At 37.9% G+C, this 25,456-nt stretch overlaps 1 protein-coding gene across 11 annotated transcripts in view; it reads right to left on the bottom strand.

Moving 5' to 3' along the window:
* Nucleotides 1–25,456, bottom strand: part of STAM (signal transducing adaptor molecule) — a 66,443-nt gene that overhangs the window by 5,349 nt on the left and 35,638 nt on the right. For 7 of the 11 annotated variants that reach the window (XR_008701471.1, XR_008701472.1, XR_008701473.1 and 4 more), the window contains exons 6-15: nt 24,371–24,461; nt 22,333–22,525; nt 20,455–20,549; nt 16,391–16,479; nt 13,881–13,968; nt 13,391–13,445; nt 12,668–12,821; nt 10,612–10,781; nt 6,962–7,088; nt 564–665 (exon numbers count right to left, since the gene is read on the bottom strand). Coding sequence is in view for 6 of the 11 variants with exons in the window: in XM_055543928.1 (XP_055399903.1) it covers nt 564–665; nt 6,962–7,088; nt 10,612–10,781; nt 12,668–12,821; nt 13,391–13,445; nt 13,881–13,968; nt 16,391–16,479; nt 20,455–20,549; nt 22,333–22,525; nt 24,371–24,461 (1,164 nt within the window). In the remaining 5 variants the exon portion in view is untranslated. Of the gene's footprint in view, nt 1–28; nt 666–1,204; nt 7,089–10,611; nt 10,782–12,667; nt 12,822–13,390; nt 13,446–13,880; nt 13,969–16,390; nt 16,480–20,454; nt 20,550–22,332; nt 22,526–24,370; nt 24,462–25,456 lie in introns of those variants that run through there. The other 4 variants (XM_055543932.1, XM_055543927.1, XM_055543933.1 and 1 more) reach the window with 4 other exon arrangements.

Below are 25,456 nucleotides of genomic sequence, written 5' to 3'. Positions count from 1 at the left end.
GAAAAAGTATATATCGGTTTTGTCACCATTCTCACCTCGGTGAGTCCAAGGGTACTGTTCTGCTTACAAGAACATCAAAAGCAATAAAATTTCATAATAGTCTTAGTCTGTTGTTGCCTCTCCTTTAGCTTGAAACAAGATACAAAAATGGTATATGCTTCAGAGCCATAATTATTTAATTTTTCCTCCAAATCGGCACCAGTGAAAGTACTATCACGTCAACGTGCTTCTACTCAAAGCGCAGATATTCCTCATGGGGTCACGCAAACATCAACAAAAGGCTCAGGAGCTGACTAACGCAGGGGTCCCAACCTCCAGGATCTAATGCTTGATGATCTGAGGCGCAGCTGATGTAGTGATAGAGTGCATAATAAATGTGAAGCGCTTGATCATCCTCAAACCATCCCCCTGACCCTGGTCTGTGGAAAAACAGTCTTCCACGCAACCGGTCCCTAGTGCCAAAAAGGCTGGGGATCGCTGGACTAACGGACATCAAGTATCCCAGATTACACACAGGGACTGTTATGACCATATGCTGGGAACATGTTCCCAAGTTTCTGTACCTTGTCTGCCTCTGGGCTGAGAGGTAACAGCAGCGGCACAGATGAGCTGTCCAGGCTGAGTGGCCAGAAGGCTGAGGCTCTGAAGCACAGAATTTCTGCAGGCTTCAAAGGATCATGTAACAGTTATACTAAAGTGACAATTTATAAATAAGTAGAAGGCTGGAGAGATTCATGGAACTGCTAAGGATCACATATCTAGCAAGATAATTTTTTTGACAAAAGACATACCTGGGTTAAAATCTGAATTCCTAAGGGTCATGAACTAAAATGTCCACATCATAGTAGAATAGAACCCCAATAAACTCGTGAAACATAATTTAGTTCTTATTCTTTTCTTCAACCAGAAGTATCACCACATCCTTTACAAAAAAACCCATGTGGTCAAAATGGATATAATTTACAGTGCAAATACTAAAACCATTTGTTTTATCCTGTGCCATCTACCATGTATAGAAATGGGCTTGCTGTAATGAAGCTTCTTTGGTAAATATTTAGTGAATTTACCTGTATTCTTCACTACAACTTCTTTAGTCATGTTTCACAACTCCTTTAGGGTTACCATATTTTAAAACTACAGAATATCAAACATATTAAATTGAAACATTTTTCCCCCCTCTGAGGGAAAAGGAACAAAATTCAAAACCAGTACACAAGTATTTTAATCATACCATATGGACGTTTCATATTTGGCATCTTAAAATACCTTCCAGATAGTATCACACACAATTAATCAAAAACATTCTTAATTGTTTACATACTAGATCTCTTTTTGAAGTAGTAAGATATGTAATTATCCTGCACTTAAGAAATTTCATATAGCCTGACACAGAAACAATGGATTACAAATACTGGGATTTTTTTTTTTAAGCCATTAACCAACTGAAATAATATGAGGGTTTAAACCAGCTAATTAACAACCTGAGAGTGTATATTATTGTAACTTGCATGTGTTTCTAACTTTACTCTGGGTATAAATTTTACTCAGCCTGATTCCAATTTGGCAACCAATCTCAAGTAAAAACTAGATTTTTTTAAAAAGGAAGTACTTCCCTTCCCTTAAAGTGATTTCAGTATCCTAATAGAAGATATGAATAAAAGGTAATGAGTCTTTTAAAACAAACATGCCAAAATGTACACACCCTAAAACAAAGTTCTATACTTGTTGATGCCATTTCTAAAATACTTAAAAGCCACTGCGAGTGAATCAGGTACATACAAGCTTGAGAAAAGCTGATGTGGGTTTGAATGGGGATAGAAGGGAGCCAATTATTTTTAAGGGTTCAGATTTTCTTCATTGACTCTAATTGCAATTTGATAAGAAGGAGACAAAACTACTAAGCATTAGTGGACTGAGCACACAGCCTCTATTTATACAGAATAACCACATCTGAAGGCTCAAAATGTTCACTTATATATACACTTTTCTGATATGAGATTGAAAAATTTAGATTCACCACCTTTAACCATAAATCACATAATTCTGACTAACTTTTGAAGGGTTAAGAAAAAAGAGGACTATAATGAGAACAGAGCATCAAATAATAAATAATAATTAACATAAAAAAAAGAGCGATAAATCCAGAATGTGGAACACACTAAAAGACAAACAGGTTTGATCTTTAAAAAGGCAAAAAAAAAGAAGATTAATCTAGACTCATAGAGAATAAAGGGACATAAAAAATGTGATCTATTTCCTGGAATTTAAAAAAAAACTGTACCTATAAAACAGGGATTATTAGGGATGTTTGATAACAATTATATTACAAAATTGCTACTGTTAAATTTTCTTAGATGTGATAAAGGTTTAGGTTATGAAGGAAGAGGTACTTATCTTTAACAAAATACATGATGAAATGCTTAGGTATATAGTTTAGTGCAAAGTCTAACTTTGTCTATTCACACAATATAGTATTTGTGGATATGCACATAGAGACATACCTATATACAAGCATGAATACACATACACACACATATATATATAAACATAAAGAGATAAAGCAAATGTAACAAAATGTTAATGATTCATGAATCAAGGTGAAGAGTACTCAGGTATTCAATATATTACTTCAATCTTTTTATAACTCTGAAAATTCTCAACATAGAGAGTGGCTAGGAAAAGCAGCACTTGTAGTATCAGATGCTGACTTCAAAGGGCCAAGCTAGTATCACAGTACTTCACTCTGTCTAATCGTAACCTCTAAATCAGTGGTCTCCAAATCGGGCAGATACATTCTAGGGTACCGACTAACGAACCAGAGATAAGCGAAGAAATATTAGAATTTCTAGTCATAATTTTTCCTCTTATCCTTGTAAGATTTCTTGGGTTTCATAATGTACTACATGTATCACTACCGTAGAACTTGTACCATTTGTAAATACACATATTTTGAGGCCATAAACTCAAAAATATTTGTTACTAATGGCATAAGATAAAAAAATTTGAATATACTCTTTTCTAAAATACACATAACTTTCTTAAGTCTATGAACACCAAAAGGTATTAGAACCAGTTCCTTTCATGTTTATCCAGGAGCTTACTGACACTTAATATGTAATCCTTATCAGAAACCCTGACTCGAAAAGAAACAGGGAACGGAGAATAATGGCAATGGCAAGTATTAACATAAAGCTAGGAGTAGGAAAATCAGCAAAGAACAGTGATGAATACAAGTTATCACCAATAAAGAGTTAGGCTTTGTTCAATAAGGAAATCTGTATGGAAACAATATTTCTGAAGCTAGAAAAATCAGGGGGTAAAAATAATCTCAAAGGAAGACCATATTAAAAAAAAGTGCATAAAATTCAAGGCAGTTTTGATTAGAAACAGGGGCTGTAATCATAAATAGCATAGAAAATAATCTAGGGACTTCCCTGGTGGTCCAGTGGTTAAGACTTCAACTTCCAAAGCACGGGGTGCAGGTTCGATCCCTGGTCAAGGAGCTAAGATTCCACATGCCTCACGCTCATAAAAAAACAAAATATAAAATAGAAACAATATTGTAACAAACTCATTAAAGATTTTAAAAATGGTTCACATCAAAAAAAATCTTTAAAAAAAGAAAGAAAATAATCTGTTTAGTAACAGACAAGAACACTTAATCATGATTCTAAAATAAAAAGATAACTGAACATAAGGTCTTTGAGAAATAGTTAAGTTTTTTTCTTTACATTTATTCTAAAGGGTACAAAGATTCATTGACAATGAAAAACTTTTTAAATTAGAAAATGATATGGTTTTGTTATAAATAAATAATGATACAACAGGACTCTATAATTGCTAACTGGTAAGATGAGAAAAAGAAAACAGTGACTTTAATGTCTTAAATGAAAATTTGACCAATTATACCAATGGACCTCAATTTAGAAAATAACTGTATGGTTTTTGCAGTTGCAGAGTTTATCATATAGGACACTAATTTATCTTTTATAAACTTGAAGCCTGGGACTAAAGATAAGTTTCATGCTAAATTATACATGTGTCATTTATGAAAACTATGAGAAAAGAATGCTAGGGGTCTACTAAGCATTTTAATTACAAAAATTAAGAGGTATAGAGACAAACTTTCAGAAGTTTTTAATACAGTGAAGAAAATCTCTGGCACAGAAAAAGGTTCTTCATGAGTAGGAGAGACAGTAACAGCAAAGCAGGACCACAGAGTTAGGGGAAATGAGGGGAAGGACGCACCATGTGTTATTACTAGTAGGTGGGTTTAGGACACTGATGTGTTGGCTACTCATGCTAGACAGTAACTGGGCAGAATTTTTCCATTCAGATGTCACTGGCTTATGGATACACAAACTTTATAAAACTTTATAAAAGTAAAAAAATTTTTTTACTTTTACTTTATAAAAGTAAAAAAAATTTTACCGAGAAGTAAAATTTGCTTCCCAGAAATTCATTTTATAGCTAATTTATTTTATAAATAATTCAATTCCCTTTAAAAGGGGACAGCTACCTGTTAAAGAAAAATTTTACAAAGTGAAGCACATACTCTGGTTGCAGAACAAAATCACTGTGCTCCTAATTGGTCCTTTCCTATTTCTATCCTTGCCGTGTCACCTGAAAGATGGAAAATCCAGTGCTTCCTTTTTAGGGGAATTTTTTCCATCTGGTATTTTCATACCTAGTAAGTGAAAGCTTTTTAGTTGCTAAGTCATGTACAGCTCTTTTGTGACCCCATGGACCATAACACGCCAGGATCCTCTATCCATGGGATTTCCCAGGCAAGAAAACTGGAGTGAGTTGCCATTTCCTTCTCCAGGGAATCCTCTCAACTCAGGGATCAAGCCAGCATCTCCTGCTCTGCAGGCAGATTCTTTACCGCTGAGCCACTGGGAAAGCCTAGTAAAAGAAAACTGCAAGCTTATAATATAGTATTAGTTTTAAGTATTTTTAAGTATTCATCATTTAAATCTTTATAAAAGCCTAGTAATATGACTAGGCAAAGAAACTTACACATGCCTTGTAATAAGGGTAGCCTTTGTTCATTTCACCATTCTTTGACGTTTACAAGGCAAACACATACTAGAGAATATGTCATTGATTTTACAGCACAAAGCTATCAAAATAAAATGGGACAATGATACATTTTGCCATTGGTATTGGGGAATTTATCAAAAGAGAAAAATACAGTATGAATTGAGACAAAGTGTATCACTTAAACTATTCAAATGGCTATGAAAAATATTACAATCTTTTGACAATGTTTAGCAAAAACCAACATATTAAAAATTTTAATGTAAAGTTTGATTTGGAATTTTAAAATTACTGTTTGAGGGCAATGTACTCTAAACTCAGGAAGGCACAAATTAGATATAAGATGGTGATTTAAATTTGAACCTACCTTGAACCTACCTCAGAAAATACAAATTAAATCTTCATTTATGGTGTGAAACCTGTTAATAAATCAATTCATTTACTATGGTACTCAATTCTTCAGTTGTTTCAATAATAGTGTTCAATAACAGCACAACTAGGGGAATTATAAATATTTAAGGAGATTAAAATATCAGTAGAAAACATATTTCATATGGATTAAAAGAAAAAGCATTCACTCAAAACTACTTCTGAATAAGAAGCCAAAATAATTCCATTTGGGAACTTTAAAAGAGAGGAGAGAGAGAAAACAGCTTATAAATCCAGTTTCAAAGACAAGAATAAATATACAAACTGTTAAGCAAAGCCAGGAACCTCGATGACTTTGAAACATCTACTTACACTTATTTTAATGAAGAATTAAAGGATACAATATGTTAAAGACATATTTAAAAGACTAGCAGTGGAATAAGACAGATGAATTGAGTTTCACCATAGCCTAAATAATTACAAGAGACTGAAATTGTAGTGTAATTCATGTTCTCTTTCCAGTTTAAAAACTTCTATCCTTTGCCTCTATCTTTGGTGTCACTGCCACCAATAAACACAGTATACAGCTTAGAAACCTAATTACTATCTTTGACTAGGAAAAAGTAAATTGACATTATCTCTTTAAAAGTTAAGATATAAAAGAATGCAGTCCGACTTGACTTTTGTCTCATGGTCCCACAGTATTCTGATATATCATGCCAAAATGTCAAAGTTTAAAAGGGAACATCATCATTTGCTAGAAGTGCACCAAAAATTTAGCTACTGTACGCTGGTGTGATGACAGCTAGTAGTATTAGAGGCTACAGAATGATATAACATATGTGCGTTCAGCTCCCAATTACTCCCAGGAAGGTTCAACTGAATGGGAAACTGAAACAGGGACAACATAACACCTTCATGTACATATGCTACAGTTTTGTTCTCTTGCAGTTTAAAAGGATAGTGTAATTATCTTCAATTTACACAAAACTTTATGAAACATGGTAGCTGTTCATGATTAAAATAAAATAGCAATGTCAATTAATTTAACAGTGTTAAATATATTCACATGATCACCACTTGTGATTCAAAATGGCCAGTAGTGAAGTTACACAGCAACCTATGTACACAACGTTTGCCACAACAGTGTTGGTAAGATTGACTCTTTGCAGGCCAGGTGATTTTACGAGACAGATAATCTTGCATTGATCCTTTCATATTATGAAAGGAATTATATGTTGTAAGTAGTTTCATTCCTCACAGGGGAGGGGAGGGGAGACCCTCTAAAAAGTCAGTGCAAATTGAAGAGGGATCTCCCTTCTTGAACATTGGAACGTGTTGACCAAGATACGATTCCTATAAGCTGAGGGTAAACCAATCTTAAGATATTAAAGGATCTCGTAACATTGCCATTGGCAATCGGTGGGTATTTGCCACAAAGGGGACTCCAGTCCTATAGCAGAGCCTTCTGGGAGTACGGCTGCTGTGGCTGAGGTGGCTGCTGGCTGCCCCCAGGTTGGGGCAGTGTGGACGGTAACGTATAGTTCGGCACCTGGGACAGGCTGGTCCCTGCATTCTGGTAGATGGTGACGTCAGGAGCAGCTGTGGCGGCAGGGGGAGGACTGTACACTGAAGCCTGGCTGGGATACGTACTTCCCGGGACGGAGCTGACCATTGTGCTGCAGAGGGGAAAGAACACTCAGTTAGGTCAACACTGACTTACACAGCCATTCAGAGATCAATAGCAAAACTGTTCACTAAACAGTTACTCATTCAAGCAATCCATTGCATTAAGTATTTATTAAATGGCTAGAATGTGCCAGACACTGCTATTTGAGGCACTGGGATATCATAAAGGAAGAAGGGGGGAAGTCCCCACCATCATGGAACTTATATTCTAATAGGAGGATAAAAGATGAGAAAAAAAATGTGTAATATGTCAAGAGGTGGTGATAAGAGGTGATATGAAGAAACACTGGGACTTCCCTGGTGGTTCAGAGGTTGAGACTTTTGCCTTCCAATGCAGGGGGTGAGTTTGATCCCTGGCCAGGGAGTTAAGATCCCACATGACAAAAAAACCAAAACATAAAGCAGAAGCAACATTGTAACAAGTTCAATGAAGACTTTAAAAATGGTCTAAATCAAAAAAAGAGAGAAAGAAACAAAGCATCCCAGGAGGACCACTAGCTCCTGGGACAAGAGATGCCTGTGGATCCAGGATGGTGGGAGAGGGCACTCAGATACAGCAACACTGAAGGAGAGACCCGAAAAGGGCGGGAGGGGGTGACACCAACGATCTAGGAAAAAGGGCACGTCAGGCAAAGAGGACAGCAAGCCCGTGCGAAAAGGCCAGGCACGTACAAGAGACAGCAAGGAGGTCTTGATGGCTGAGCAGAGTAGGCAAGGGCAGAGTGGCATGAAGTGAGACAGCAGAAACAGAGGAGAGGAGCCTGCGTACACAGGCCCTGTAGACTCTGGTCAGGATCCTGGCCTGTGGCTGCGGGGGATGGAAAAACACTGGTTGGTTGTGGACAGAAGAGCAATCGGGACTTTGCTGGTTCAGTGGTTAAGAATCCGTCTGCCAAAGTAAGGGACTTGGGTTCGATCCCTGGTGGCAAACTAAGATCCCACATGCCGAGGGGGAACTAAGACTGAGCACCATAACCAGAGAGCCCATGCGCTGCAACTGCTGAGCCTGCGCACCACGAGAGAGGCCCACATGCCACAACCAGAGACGTCCACGTGCTGCAACTAGGCAGAGAAGCCCCTACATGCCGCAGTGAAGACCCACCACAGTCAAAAAAGGACAATGTGATGGTTTTAACAGGCTCACCCTAGGGTGATGGAAGTCTGGAAAAGTGACAACCCGAGAATTGAAAATCTATGTAAAAGAATAAGAAACTGTCTGCTAGATATGGACCAAGGGACACTAAAATACCTGCCTACCAAAAACACAGGAAAAAAATTCCTCTTGACTGTGATTTACAAACACTTCCACCTCCATTTTCACTACTTCCAATTTAGTTAGCGTATGTTTGTTTTGCCATCAGTTTTCTCATTCAAACACACAAAGATGCACATGTACCTACACACAACTGTTCCTAATGTATCTTTTTAAAAATTGCCTCAAGGTCTTTGTGAAGACTTTTCAAGGAACTGAAATGTAGAACTCATTGGCCTAACACAGCCCTTGAAACTCCCATCAAAACATTTATTTATCAAGTATCTACTGAGCTCCTACCAGGTGTAAAACTCTGTGCTACACAGTGTGGCTCTGAAGGTGACAGAGCCCACTCCAGCTCTCAGGATACAATGGCCTAGTTGGGGATACAGACGACGACAGTGCGCTGGGGGCCTGTGACAGCAACAGAGGAGCACCAGTGCCATCGAGGGGGAGAGCGAGACGGCCTTGGATAACGATGGAGCTAAGAACTAGAGAATGAGTAGAACAGCCAAATGAAGAGGACTCAATATTTTGATATTAATGCTCTGCCAAAAGCACCTCTTGAAATGCACCTGTGTTTCTGGAGAGGTGATATTTATAGCTAGCCAATAGCCAAGCTGGGGGATACAGCACAGGCCATGGGTCCAGGACAGGGGTTCATGTCCAGGTGGCAAGAGAGGACAGAACAGTCCCCAGCCAACAATGACACGGCACTCTGACTCTGCAGCACCTACTATCAGAGCAGCTCATTTACAAGGATAATACCTCAAGGCTCTGGACTAAGAGATCCAAGTAGCCTTCAGTGACGAGAGCAACTAGAGCCGCATGTGACAGGGTCACCGAGGACCAGCTGGGATAGAGCAGTACCTCTGGATAAGGCTCAAGTTTCTAAGAGCTTCCTACTTCATTCCGGTACACTGGCTCACTCCTCAACAATTTCCACCTCTACTCACTTTGATCTAATTGTAAAGTAACATGTTACTCTCCTAAAAGCTGCTCCCTATTGATTTCCATGTAAGGGTATTTGGTTTTAACAAACTGAGAATTAAAAAAAATAAAAATGTCCTTGGACAGACAGAAAGGGTTCCACCTAACTTTTCCGCTAAACTCTATAACCCTGTAGGTGGTGCCATCTTTTGGCTGCTGTCATCTGATGCCTGTAACAGGCTTCCCCACTACCCTCCTTCTTAAGGTCACTTCAGAATACAAGATGTGACCACAAAATCATGTTTGGCAATCCCTCAGCATCCCTAGAGGGGGGGCTCCTGAGCTTGAACAGTACAACAGTGAAGGCAGGACAGGAGCTCTGAGACGACTCCAACATGGATGGAGGTTCCTAGAAATTGTGCTTGTGTTACTGAGAAATTTCTGTTGTGAACTCTTAAGTCTACCTGTTTGAGTCAAAGGAATGACTTCCCGTTGAAGTAGAAAAAGCATTCATAAATTATGAATAATATAATGCATACATATAATCATTTACATGATGGGGCATTATATGTAAATGACCAGAACAATGAGCCTGACATTTCATTACCAGCTACTCGCCCCATGAACCATGGGGGTGTCAGCTTCTTGTTACTGTCTCCTTCCACGTGGTTTACTATGCTGTGATATATATATACTAACTTCCTACCAGGGTAAAAAGAAGGAAATATTTGCTTCTAAGATACAGCTCAGAACTATAAATTGTAAAGGAATAATCAAAGAACATTTAGCTTTTTATGTGAAATTTGTATAAAATGTTAAATTACAGTAATCAAAATAAACTTAAGTTTCATTAAAGTCCTTAGCTAATATCACAGACTCAGATAAAAACAATAGAAATTCTGATGGGAAAGAATATCAAAAATACCTAGCTACAATGTTATGTGGCAGCCTGGATGGGAGGGGAGTCTGAGGGAGAATGGACTCATGTATAGGTCTGGCTGAGTCCCTCTGCTGTCCACCTGAGACTATCACAACACTGTTAACTGGCTATACCCCAATACAAAACAAAAAGTTAAAAAAAAAAAAGGTAAAATCACAATCCAGCAGTTCAAGGATCAGTAGGACAGAGGACTGGCATGCTGGCTGGCACTGCCACGCTGCAGGGGGTCCCAGAGAACCCATTTGCCACCACAGACAGGGCTGATCTTCTGCTATCAGTGATGACACCCATCCTGCATTTTTTAAATCCATTTTTCATGATTACAGACGATCGATGGCACTTGAGGGTTTCAACAGCGCTACCCGCCAACAACAGCCAATAATCAAATTACCTGGGGTAGGAAGCCTGGGCTTGCTGAGTAGGAAGGGCCGGGTTTGCAGATGGTGGCACCGCTCCTTGGCTGAGGGAAGACAGCTGCTCTGGGGGCAGGCTGTAGCTCTGCAGGTGGCTCATCTGGGCACTCCCTGCGACCAGGTAAGCACCACTCTGAGGAGGGTACACCTAGAACAGTTCCACATAAAACATGTTAGGTTCCCTCTGATTTTAACAGGCATGCTTTCAATTACAAACAGAACAACAATCGCATCTCTGAAATCCTTTAAGTTACTTCTGCTGTCAGGCATTTGAAAAAATTACTTTTCAGTGAAGTGGACTTGATGATTTTTGTTCTTAGGTAAACAATAGCAAAATTCATGTTCCCCTCCATTCAGAAGCAGTAAAGAAACTTACCTTGAAATCTGATACTAATATAATCTCTCTGTCCATGTTGATACTATATCTCCCTAAAAGGAATCCCTGACTCAATGGACATGAGTTTCAGCAAACTCCAGGAAATAGTGAAGGACAGGGAAGGCTGGCACGCTGCAGTCCATGGGGTCACAAAGAGTCACATGACTTAGTGACTGAACAATAACAACAAAGGGATCCCCCAAAATGCTTAAGAAAGTGTATTTGAATTCACTGTTTTACAGCAACAGTTCACACATGTTTCTCAATACCTATTAGAGATATACTAAATATTTCCTAAGTTACAGTTTATTGAGCACAGAGCAAGCTAAGCTACCCTTCAAAGTCTGCAGGGTCAGCAGACTTTGTGAAGGGCCCGGACAGTACATGTGTCAGACTTTGTGGACCACACGGTCTCTGTCGACACTACTGAGCTCTGCTTACAGAGAAAGCAGTCAGAAACGATGTAAAACCGAAGAGAATGGCTGTATTTCAGTAAAAGTTAAAATAGGTGCAAGGGCTGGATTTTTGCCCTTGGGCCATTGTTTGTGAATCTCTGCATCTAAAAACTGTATTTGTTTTAAGCCAGAGAGATTAAGGTCTCAAGTGCCTCCCAAATCTTAACATGCATAATATTCTAATTTTCTGTAGTATTCATTAGATCCTTCCATTTCACATGTTTGAAAACTGTTCAGGGAGTGCGACTCTCACTAGCTGTTACTGTAAGACGGTAATACTACCATCAGGACACAAAACCACCACCATCTGAGCGCGTGTTAAAGCCACAAGAGACACACTACACACAGAATCCAAAAGGTCTTCATCGTAAACACAGTTAGTCCAGTCCTCACAAATGCAATTGTTTGTACTTTGCAAAACCAACAGGAAGGGGTTCTGTTTGTCTGCTGGCTCGCGCTGGTATCATGAGTCATGGGTGCGTGCTGTCCAGCCCCACATTCCTCAGGTCTGGCTGCTCTTCTTCAGGGTTCTGGCCCCTCCCTGCAGAAGTGCACCTCACCAAAAAACAAAAAAAAACTCACCTGCACAAAGTTTATGGTACTCTGTGTGGATAAAATACAGTGTCTGGCAAACTGCTCCCTACACTCTGCACTTGGTGAGTTTGTGGGAAATGGGCTCTGGAAATAAATGCTGGTGTGACGAGTTTTAGGGGCCTGTGCTGCATCACACATGTTCCCATGTAATGGAACAGAAAAAAATCCAGATCAAGGCAGCTCACTGTAAAACTGAAAATGGTAGATATTCACAAGGACCTAGTAATATTAAGAAACTTTACTCAGACAGACAAAAACTGTCCTTCTTAACCAGAAAATTAGATGTGAAACTTTGAAAATACACAGACCTTTGGATCTCACACCTGGATTCAATATGCCTGGGGCAGGGCCAATGCATCTGTATTTTTTTTTGACTTGATGGTGACTGATGTGCACTTCTGCATAAATATAATTTTTTAGAACAAGAACTATCGGTATAGTTAGCATACTATACGTTGTATTTGTCAATTAAGAAATCTTCTAAACTTTATTTTTACTCTGAACATTACTTTTGGGAAGTTTCACATTTTACAAAAACATAGCTATTTCAAATAATCTCAAATATATTTGAAAATTTTAAATGAGATGCTTGAGCTTTTAAAAGCTTACCTGAGAACCAGAAACTCCAGATGACTGAATATAATACTGCTGATTCTGTAATTTTGCATACATGGAATACATGGGGTCTTCATTCATTAACTTGGTATACAAGGACAGGGCTTCCATCACTTTAACATTCAGTTCTGAGAGTTCTGAATGTTTTCTGAAATATTATACAAGAATGTAAAACATCACTGCTATTTAAATGTTCTAAGTAATAAGATGCATCAAAATAGCAAAAGTAGGCAAGAATGGTGTTAAGTAGACTCTATTAAAAATGTAACTTGGTGACAAAAAAAAAATATCTTATAGTTTAACTCCAAGGCAACCAAAAAAAGATTTAGGTGTTGTATGGGTAAGATTTAGGTGTTGTGCGGGAAGGACTTGAGCTTATTGCACTTGACTTTACCTCAAAATATCTAGGTTTCCCTCATTAGTAACAGATGGGTCATTTGTGGGGCTTGATGATGCCACTAACAGCAAGTATGATTACAACAGTTAACCCTTATTAAAAAACAGGACTAACATCAGAAAGTCACACAAATTCTCACTTTTAAAAGGGGGCGGGGAGACAGATGGGTCTAATTTCGATTCTCACATCTAGTGGAAAACAAGTGAAAACTGGCATATCTGTCAAAATAAAATAAAAAGGCATCTCCATTCCAAGATGCAGCTTAGAGAGCTCTGTAGGGAAGAGGGCACGCAGCACAGGCAGCACACACACGGTCTTACCTATCAATATCCTCCAGCTTCTCATCAATGAGAGGCCCCATCTGGTGACACATTGCTAAGACGACGAGATGGAAGAAATGTAAGACAATGCAGCAAAAGACAGCAACTCTCTAAAAGATGTCATTTGGAATAATAAAAATTCTATCAATTAACCTTAGGCCCACAGAAGCCAAGACTGGTTTTCCTGGATAGTTATAAAATCAATACTTTTGACTGACTGCATTGCTCTCAGAAAACTTTAGTACCAATCTTCATTTTACAACATTTTAAAATGTTGAATAAAATATTTACTTTGGGTAGAAAAGTATAAAAATTTGAATTCTACTAAAGGTTTAAACTGCATGTAAACATAAGACTGGTCACAGAAGAGCGGAAAATGTTTTTATATCGTCTTCAATTTTATTTAATAATAAAAGCACTCTGTAAGAGAACATTAGATATAACCCTTAATTATTTTTCACTTGCAAGGTAAATGGAAAACAAGGTTTACCTTCAAGATGAAGTAACTCTGGAAGATCTGGTTGATCATCACTGGGATCTGTACTTTGCAACATCTGTAGCAACTGGTCCATTTTATCCTACAGGAATTAAACAGTTAATATAAAAAGCAACAAATCACGCTGCCACAATGACTTCTCACTTTGTTAATTAGATAATGGATGAACTTGTAATTCACAGACATGAAAACTTCAATTTTGCTTTAATGTGTTTACTATCCATGTATTTTCTTTACTATCATGTGAAGTCAGAGTCTTGAAACCTATTTCTTCTTGTTTTTGAAACTGATAACAGAAATTCTTTTTTTTTTAATTTTATTTTATTTTTAAACTTTACAATATTGTATTAGTTTTGCCAAATATCGAAATGAATCCGCCACAGGTATACCTGTGTTCCCCATCCTGAACCCTCCTCCCTCCTCCCTCCCCATACCCTCCCTCTGGGTCATCCCAGTGCAACAGTCCCAAGCATCCAGTATCATGCATCGAACCTGGACTGGCGACTCGTTTCATACATGATATTATACATGTTTCAATGCCATTCTCCCAAATCTCCCCACCCATTCTCTTAAATAAGAAGAAATAGAGCAACATTTAAACTTACAACATGTAAGTTCATTAACCTCTTATGTCATGCTAGTGGATTTCGGTCTCACTTTGTTTTGGAGCATCAGTAGCCTGGCCACGGTGACAGGTGTACCCTATCAAGCTGGCATCATTACTTATGACTAACAACTTGGTCACTACTTCTCCACTGGGGAGAATACAGCAGCTGTTTTATAAGGCACAGCTCAGCTCTATTCCAGCTGTTCCTCTTCTAAGTCGCACCAGAAGGATTTATTCTACATTCTCTTTCCACCAATGTTTCAGTTTGTCATCAAAAAAAGGGAGGATGATTTGTGGTTTCTCTATTCTCCTGTGTGAAAGGCTGGAAGGCATCTCAAAGCAGTGACTCAGATCTATTTCAGAATCTTTTGTTTTAGACCAACAGAAATAAAGAAGCCATCATGACATAAACACATGTAAGCATTATATTAGCAGAGATGTATCTATATGTAAGTTTAAAAAATCAAAATATAGATCTCCTGTACCAAACATTACTATAATAATTGCAAACTTTTCTCCATTCATGGTTTTGACAAAGTTATACTACTAAGCATAGCTACTTAGGTAAATTATTTAAAGACTATCAATTCAAAGCCAAGTCGTTACATAAACCAAAACAAAACTACAGTCTGCACAGAAGGAGAATAGTTTGAGAGATGAATTAATCACGGAGTGAAAATGACACAAGTATATTAAAAAAAACTCTCTTGAAGTCAAAGAATTTCATATTCTGAAATAAATACTACTTTTCAATGTAAAAGAGTCCTAATTTCATTTTAAGTAGTCTAAAAGAGAAGGCACATGTCAGCAAAGTGTCTGAAGTCAAAAAAAGAGAAGGGTAAAATGAGAGTCAGCTAACATGTGGGTAACTTCTGTCCTCTTGGTTTACAGAATTCTATACCCTATTTGAAATTATCTATCAGAGAAATGAGGTTTCTAGATAGACCCTACATTCATTTTCCTTATTAATATTTATTTATTTGGCTCTGCCAGATTAGTTACAGCACATGAGATCTTTGATCTTGTTGTGGCATGTGGGATCCAATTCCTGGACCAGGGATCAAACCTGGGCCCCCAGTGTTGGGAGAGTGGAGTCTTAGCCACTGGACCACCAGGGAAGTCCCCACACATTTTCTGATGTCGTGCTATAGCCAAAGCTGACTTTCCCTGCCCCTATACAGGCTCTGGCTCTCCGCACAGCCTTCAAAAGAGTGCTCTTCGAACTTTAGTCCTCTGGCTCCCTCCAAACAAGGCTAAAAATCTACAAATCCCTTCACATATTTTAAACATGAATTCTCATTTTCATCATTAGTTTAAAATGTTACAAAGGATATAACTGCCAAAAAATTAACTACTGAGATTTAAAAATAAAAGTCAAGGACGTCAGTAGCAGTCCAGTGCTTAGAACTCCACATTTCCAACGTAGGGGGCTTGGATTCGATAGCTGGCCGGTGAACTAAGATCTCACACGCTGTGCAATGCAGCCAAAAAGTAAAAAGTAAAGTAAATAAATAATAAAAATAAAAGTCACACATTCTTTTGAATTTATCCAAAAAGTCTCATTACAATAGTGTTTGTAACAGCAAAAAGAAAAAAAAACCCACAGAGAAATGAAAACAACCTAACTGTCCAACAAGAGAATGAAGTCATGATAAACCCACACTATGGAAGATTAAGCAGGAACTTAAAATGAGAAGGGACAACTATACCTACTGACATGGCAAGGAGGGGACTAGAAAGGAAATTTCCAGGAGAATTTTGACTTGGTCTGTATTATTTGAATTTTTGTAACAACAAAATACACACATTAATCAAGGACTGAATTTTTTAGAGAAGAGAAGCAAACCATTTCAACTTCAATATCAAGTAAGGTGCTCTCGGGCACAAAGTCACTTACCTCATCAATGTAGGCTGGTTCTGGCTCTGGTTCTATCGTTTCTACCTGAACTTCATCACTAAATTGTACCGTCTTCTTCTCTGTTTTAACTGAAAAACATGTAACAATTATCTTTTCCATATCATAAATTTACAATTTTATCTTAAAGTACTTTAAGTTCCAGCAAAGAATCTAGGTGTTTCCTATATTCTCTTCAATCTGACAGACTCAATTTAAGGGATACACCGCTAGCAGATTAAGGCAATAATGACAGAACAATACATTATGAAACTGCGTAAAGACTTCTTAATTTTCTCTTCTAAAGATTATATGTTTTCCATAACAGATACTTCACTAAAAATAAGAGCTATATTTCTGGAACAAAGATTAATCACCTATTACAAATGAGAGTTCAGTAAATTGCTGAACGAAAAGCAAAGTTTTACAATGGTATAAATGAACTCTGCTATTTAAAATTAATCCTCTTTTCAAATTACCAGTTCTTTCAAAGAAAAATCTCTGCTTTTCCACAGGCCATATGCTTTCAATATAGTGAATTTGGGAAGTGAGCTGTATATTCCCTGCACGCCACTCAGACTTTTTTTTTTTTTTTACTAAGGGAATGACATTTAGGCCAGTGGAGAACTTTACAAATGGCCTTGGCAGGGATCTGAGCTTTTCCACTAAATCAGTCTGTATTTTTTTTAGTTACATTATTCATTGCAATGAAAGGGTGGTTACTAAGGGATCTGCAAACTAGAAGTACATATTTCTCTTGCTCAACAAAGCAATCTTTAAAAAGTATTCAATATATCACTAACTAGCAAGTATAAGGTTATGATTTCCACAGCAACTGACCTCCTCCAAAGTAATACTGAGAGGCACATACAGCCTTAAAGGAATGAACTTTCTTTGGGATCTTTTTATCCATGTATCAATATAGTTGCCTTCCCCTGTGGCTTAGTGGTAAAGAATCCACCTGCCAATGCAGGAGACACAGGTTTGATTCCTGTGTTGGGAAGATTCCCTGGAGAAGAAGGTGGCGACCCACCCCAGTATTCTTGCCTGGAAAATCCCATGGACAGAGGAGCCTGGCGGGCTACAGTCCATGGAGATGCAAAGAGTCAGACAAGACTAAGCGTCTAAATAACAATAAATCAATGTAGTCAAGCAGTATTCATAAAAATTAAGACTCAAGGTGGAAAAGGGGGGAGTGGAAAGGCACAGAATTAAGGAAGGAAAATAATATTTATTAAACCACTAAATGTGCTTAATGGAATACTGCACTTCCCCCAATGAGTCTCCAATATAATCCTCTAAGATACACCCACCCTGTGAATGAGGTCAACAGTGGCTTAGAAAGATTAAAAGCAAATCAATGGCAAGGCCTGGACCTGAATGCCCATCATTCTAGCTGCACTAGCCCACACTACTGGAATCCAGCCTGTGACTTTACTCTGAGAACAATAAGTCATATCACTTATATATCCTATGTTGGACTTCCCTGGTGGCTCAGATGGTAAAAGCGTCTGCCTACAATGGGGGAGGACCCAGGTTCGATCCCTGGGTCGGGAAGATCCCCTGGAGCAGGAAATGGCAACCCACTCCAGAATATAAATGGAAAAGAGTTTAATCTCCAATAAAGGAATATATTCATTCCACAGAAGTCACAATAAAGAAAAAGTCTACATACACAAGAAATTTCAGCTTATTTTACTTTCCCATGGGAGAAAAAGAGCCACCTGCTATAGACATTTCTGCTTTTTATCCTGAACTATAGACACGTAGAGAGCTGGGACAGCCCTGCAAGGTAGACTTGCCATCCTAATAATCTCCAATAAAGAAATATATTCATCCCACAGAAGTCACAATAAAGAAAAAGTCTACATACACAAGAAATTTCAGCTTATTTCACTTTCCCATGGGAGAAAAAGAGCCACCTGCTATAGACATTTCCACTTTTTATCCTGAACTATAGACACATAGAGAGCTGGGACAGCCCTGCAAGGTAGACTTGCCATCCTAACAGCTGGCCATGCACAAGTCTGCAGTGTTTTTTCTCTTAGGTGCTAATACTGTTACTTTGTTTGCGTGCATTATGTTTGTGTATTATGTGTCACATGTGTATAAATATCATACACACACACATATACACATATATTATAAAGTCCTTTCGCAAAATCTTACTGCCTTGTCAAAATGTAAACAAACTAAGTAGCTCAGGCATTTCTAATGATACATTAAGTGAAGTGGACCTCTATTTCCTCATACAGAACAATACTACAAGGATCTTGCTAACACTCCTTTTCCAAACTTGAGAACTATAACTCCATTACATAAGTTCTGATGCTCTCTTTTAGGTGGTCCAGAATGAAACACGTGAAAATAGCTAGAAAATTCATTTTAAGGCTATCTTGCTATGTGACAGGGAAGAAGGTAAGATGGCTACTTTATCCATGTGACATACTGGATCTCATCTGAAATGGACATTCAACACAATTCTATCCAACAACTAACTCAACATAAACAAACAAAATAAAATCAGAGATAAAAACAAAAACAAAAAATACCTCACAGCAAAATATATAAAAGTTCACCATTATCAAAATGGGCACATTATGCACTGCCATTTAAACTAGGTTCTACAACCTGTTCTTGAGTTTAACAAAAAAGAACTTCATGAAGGAATGGGTATCGGAATCTGTCTGTATTAAAGTGACATAAGACATCCTGACAATAACTATGAGACGGCACTGTTTTATCCAGGATCTGTAATGTATGCTATTGAAGCCTTCTCTTGAAAGAGAAGCATTTCTGTATTTTCAAAGAAAAGTGTATCTTTACTAATACAGACACTTATTTATCATTTATTGTATAAACATTTATACAGTCTGTATTCTGGATATGGAGAAGGCAATGGCATCCCACTCCAGTACTCTTGCCTGGAAAATCCCATGGACGGAGGGCCTGGTGGGCTGTAGTCCATGGGGTCGCTAAGAGTCGGACACGACTGAGTGACTTCACTGTCATTTTTCACTTTCATGCATTGGAGAAGGAAATGGCAACCCACTCCAGTGTTCTTGCCTGGAGAATCCCAGGGACGGGGGAGCCTCGTGGGCTGCCATGTATGGGGTCGCACAGAGTCAGACATGACTGAAGCGACTTAGCAGCAGCATTCTGGATAAGACTCAATACCAAGTACTGCTGTAAATAAAACAACTGAGACAAAGATCTTTTCTTAAAATTCTCGTAAACTGAAAAAGACCAAAGCAAATGGTGATTTATATCTCTCTTTGATCTCTTCTATCTGGCATTACAGAAAGATAAGATGAGCTGAGACATTTTGCCAAGATAACTAACATACAAAAGCCCTTAAAACTCAAAACATTTCAGTCACTAATAGAAATCTTTCTAGATGAGAACATATTTCTGCTTCCTTAAACACAGGAAGAATATGACTTACTCCTGATGACTCAAACTTATCATTAGGAAGATTCATCACAGTATTTTGTGGAAATACAGTGGCCCGCCTACAAACATTTCGATAGGCTACTGGGAGTTGACATCTCCTGCAATGATTATGCCTGCCCATAATACCACTTTTCCTCCTTGGCCCCACTTTTTAGTCGGTTTCTCCTTGTCAGCAAAGCTTTGGAAATCAGGAAGTACTGACATGGTTAGGTATGGTTCCTTCTGAATATCTGACATTAAGTGTAGGAAAGCCATTAAGTTGCTTAGAGGCCACTGCTTCCAAGTTTGAGGCTGGACACTAGGGAAATGAACTAACCTTAGAATAGGAAGAAATCTCCACAAGGTTACACTGCATTTGTTGCACTATTGTCAACTGATGATACCAAAAATACAAGATTAAATTCTACAACACTTAATTTGCATTTCTGCAACGACAAATACACACACACATATTTTTTTTCCTAAATAAAAGTCTACAGCCTGATAAACTGACTAGAGAATTGCATTTTTAATAAACACCTTGGAGGCTCTAAAATTTGAGAATTCTTGCTCCAGAAAGCTGAATTTTAGAGAATGAAGGATTACTGTCCAGTGACAGACCAGAAAATACTTACTCATTTCAGGCTCAACAGTGAGATCTGCAGTCACAAAATTTGAGGGGAAGAGCCCCATGCCTTGATGGGTTTCCCCTTTCCACCAGTTCGGGTCACTAAGAGGAACAAAAAAAAAAGAAAGCTTTACTATAACAAAGAATTCTTATTTTTATATATCTTTACCTTTTATGGTGTTTAACTTATATCATTACCAGATGTGAAGCCCACAAGAATCCAACGAAGGAGGAAATGAATGTAGCATTATTACAAATACAAGATGAGGTCTCAGAGAAGACATGAGACTATAAACACAGTTCTTTTTCATATTTTGGAAGGCTAGCAAATGCTCTGAGGATCTAATATAAGGCTCTGAACTCTCTCCCCCGCAAAAGACAGATCCCCAGACTTAACTGTCAACTTCAGGACTTCTCTGCTGGTCTAGTGGTTAAGAATCTCCCTGCCAATGCAGGGGACATGGTTTCAATCCCTGGTCCGGGAAGATCCCACATGCAGCAGGGCAACTAAGTCCACATGCTGCACTAGAGCTCTAGAGCCCACGCTCCACAAGAAAAGCCACCACAATGAAAAGCCCACACACCACAACTACAGCAGCCAGACCCTGCTCGGTGCAACTGGAGAAAGCCCATGCGCAGCAACGAAGACCCAGCACAGCCACAAATAAAAAATTAATATTTTTTTTAAAAACTGTCAACTTCAGGTGGTTAATAGGCTCCAGCCTAACAATTTTTTGTAACAAGATAGATGGTAGACTCTGAATCCAGACCTCCATTCCTAAATCAGTGTTCTTTGTAGCACACATGAGCATATTGTCCATCCACAAGAGAACACACATGATAGTAACATCACGAGGAGCACAAAATGCTCCCAAGGAACACAATCCCCAGTGCATCCCCATGCTCACCACTGGATCCCCAGTGCCTAGGATAAGGAAAGCTGCTGCTGCTGCTGCTGCTAAGTCGCTTCCGTTGTGTCCGACTCTGTGCAACCCCATAGACGGCAGCCCACCAGGCTCCACCGTCCCTGGGATTCTCCAGGCAAGAATACTGGAGTGGGTTGCCATTTCTTTCTCCAATGCATGAAAGTAAAAAGTGAAAGTGAAGTCGCTCAGTCGTGTCCGACTCTTAGCGACCCCATGGACTGCAGCCTACCAAGCTCTTCTGTCCATGGATTTTCAGAGTACTGGAGTGGGGTGCCACTGCCTTCTCAAAGCTAGCCAGCACTCAAGAAAGATTTTTTGAATGAATGAATGATCAAGGTTTCGTGCAACTTCCAAATAACCAGCTCAAACTACTTCATTTTCTTTCACTCAAGAAAACATATTAGTACGCAAGTGTGATAGATACTACAGGAATAATCTTAGATCTATTTGAATTGATCTTCAAAAACCACTTGCAAAAAATTTTAGCACTTCTTTATGAGTAACAATCACCAGCAGTCATTTTCAAGTAAACATAAAACTATAGTAAAAAAGAGATACGTTGTATCATCTCCCTGATGATATAAATTAATTCAATATATTATGTATTTCTTATAAATTCCATAAATGCATATATATTTAGTGTATTTTCTAAAATCTTAACTTTTTTTACTAATTTAACAGTGTATAGTATTAGATAGACCCAAAAATGAATAGAGTAAACTAGGCCTCCAAAACAAATAGAAAGCATTTAAGTGATAGATGAGAAAAAAATTAAACTATAAAATACAAATCCCAACAGTATGACACAAACAAAGCAACCAACTGCCTGTCCTACAGAGAAAATACCTGAGTCAATATTTGATTTTATTATGTTTGATAAGGCAGTCAGCAGGAAGAAATGAAACACAGAATATATTATGTATCTTCAAGTGAGTATTCAACTTAGTAGTAACCATCACCTGTCATCAAGAACTGTAATAATTTCTCCAGCTTTAAAAGTCAGTTCATTATCTTCAGCAGCTTCAAAGTCATATATAGCACGAACTTTCCGGCCTTCATGTTGATGGTTAGCTAAGAGGTTGGATGTGCTTGGATACAAAGTGGAAAGGGTGGTTGACTGCTGCCTTTGTTCCTTCAGAGACAATTCAATGGCTGGAAAAAAATCAGTTTTTTTTTTTAAAAAAAAAAGACCCAAAATGTTAATACACCCAACAATCCTAAGAAGTACAAAAAAGTATCTGAGGGTAAAAAGTATTCTTTCAATAATGTAGTGGGAAGCTAGAACATATCCCGATATAATAATAGTGAACAAAAATAATGACATTGATTGTATTCATTCATTCACAGCTTAAAAAATAAATAAGCTAACAAAACAGCTGAAGAGCATGATGGCTTTTTTTTACTGAACAGGTACAATTTAAAATACTCTGGGTAATAAAGTGATATAAACTCAAATCTGTTTTTTAAATTTATCTACAGATATTTTATATTTTCTTTCATCTTCTCAGTTTATTTCTAATAGCTTAAGTTTACCAAATAATAATCAAAATCACTTTGGAAGTCAGAAGTCCTAAGCCGGAGTCCTTCACTGGGGGCTCATTAAACAGAAGTCTAAAAGATAGCATTTGAGAGCCTGTGTTTTATTGTTCCAAAGGTCATTCTCAGGAAAGCAATCTAAGAACTGGAATTTGGAAATAAATGCAGTGAAGTCTCACCTAACTAACACCCCAAATAAATCTTAAATGTGTCTGCTCTATCTCCTCCCCAGTGCAGGCCATCACCACTCAGGCTTTGTAATGTAATCTTAATGAATTGACTACACCATTTTCAATTCAATACATAATCCCTTCTTCCCTGCCACCTCTGTTCCAAATAAATAAAAGATTAGATGAGAAAATAAAACTTTAAAATTAACATAAGAAAAAATAGGAAATCAGGAGCCTGGGAGAGAGGAAAATATCTTAAGACATTAAAAAAAAAATTGTAAAAGAAAAGCAAAAATTTTGACTACATCAAAATTTAAAACTTGTTTAATACAACATGCCATTATCAAAGTTAAACTATAAGCCAAAACCCAAGAGTAGACATCCACAACAGATATAACAAGCAAAGGTTGATATCCAAAATAAAAATTATATATACACCATTACTAGGAAAAAAATATAGAAAAAGAGACAATCAAAGCAGCTAATAAACATACAAAAAAGGACTGAACCTCACTAGTAATCAAGAAAATAAAAATTAATTAGGTATCATTTCAAACCCATCAGATTCACAAAAATTACTCTGACGATACCCAATATCATCATGAGACTAGAAATAATAAGTGAATAATAAGAGGTTTCATACACTGCAGATGGGAAAGCCACAACTAGTAGTAAAGTTGAAGATGTACCTACTCCATAAGGTACCATAACAATACCACAAAACGATCTTTCACACACACACACACACACACTGAAGAACATGAAAAAGGATATTCAATGCTGCAAACGTGTTATAGTAAAAGAAATCAGAAAATCCAGATGTCCATCAGTAGGAAGGAAGATAGACTAAAGCAGGTGCTTATCAGAACCTAAAGCAGGTGCTAATACTGGAATATTATACAGCAGTTAAAACAAATGAACTTGACATAAATACCTCATTATGAATAGATCTCAAACATTGCATGAAAAAAACAAGTTGCAGATGGTACCTAGAGTACAGTATTTATGAAAAAAGAATTTGCTGGAAACAAACAAGTATTTGGTATTATTTATGGATACACAGATAGTATAGTAAAAATATTATACAAACAAGACTGAACAGACATACACGCCAGTAGCTGCCTTGGAAGAGGAGAGGAAAGAAGTGATACTGAAGAGAGGAACAGAGGAGAACAAAGCAGATTTCAGCTTTGGCTGTGAATTATTTCCTTTATTTTTAAACATCTCAGGGGAAAAAATATCAAGTAAGAGACCTATCATCTTCCCAGGGTCAGGGACTTGAAAAATGTACCTTTCGCTAAATCTTCCTCTTCTTTTTTGTTAGCCGCAGTACCAGGATCCTTGGCTACCAGAGCTGGGCTTGCTTTCGCTTGTTCTGCAGCCTAACACAGAAAAAAAAAAATGATATTTGAAAGCTGTTCTCCAATTTTCCTACTCCGATTAATCTAAGAACTCACAAGACCCCTCCTTGAATCAATCCACCAGACTTCTGAACAAGAAAGAAATCCAAAGGGGAGAAGTCTCCACTTTGAAAGAAGACAGAGCTGAGGCAGGACTGGAGAAAACAGACTGAGCATTCATTTCTTAGGGCTGTCAGAACAACCACACTTTGCCAGATGTGACTGAAAAGGGGACACTAAAGGCAGCCAGTATGTAAACCAGCAAACACGGGCTAGAGGAGATCTCAACATTTCTGGAAATTTTTATAACCAGAAAACGGGGTGCGAGGGGAAAGGAGATGACTACTTTTAAAACAAGTAGTTTTTAAAACATCTAGACAAGAGTTATATTTTGTTGTTTCCTTCCAGCTCAGAAGTCAGGAATCCAGATTTCTATATAATAATATAAATGCTCATAAGATTATACTATCTTCTAAACTAAAATACTAGTAGTCAATGTTGACAATATATTATTGTCCATCTTAAACATATTTTGTAAATAAAGTACTGGACAAGTAAACAAACACACACATTGATTCATGCTTATAGAATTACAAAGCTTCCAAAGCCTGAATGACCACTTACTTTTTGGTGGCCATCAAGGAGAATTAGACTCCAGCCTCCTTTTTCAACCATTCCATCATTTACCAGAACCGCTGGCACGCGCACACACACGTACACACTTTGACGCCTCTGACACACACTTGATTCTACTCATAACGTCTTCCCCTCTAGCTCCTTTTACTCCATCCACATTTTTTCCTAAGTTTCAACCCAAAAGTCAGGGAACAGCTAAAATATCACTTTCTCAGTGAAACATTCCTAAACCCTCTAAGTAAGCATCTCCTCCTTTGCGTTCCTCTGATTTTCAACAAGGTCCTAGGACATGGGTAGTTAAGAAGGCAGGCTGTGGAGTCAGGCCAATGCGGTGTATGTCC

The sequence above is a fragment of the Bubalus kerabau genome, chromosome 13 (assembly GCF_029407905.1).
Source record: "Bubalus kerabau isolate K-KA32 ecotype Philippines breed swamp buffalo chromosome 13, PCC_UOA_SB_1v2, whole genome shotgun sequence".
Classification (NCBI taxonomy): domain Eukaryota; kingdom Metazoa; phylum Chordata; class Mammalia; order Artiodactyla; family Bovidae; genus Bubalus; species Bubalus kerabau.
Note: the sequence above shows the minus strand (reverse complement) of the source record. Positions and strands in the feature narration are given on the sequence as shown.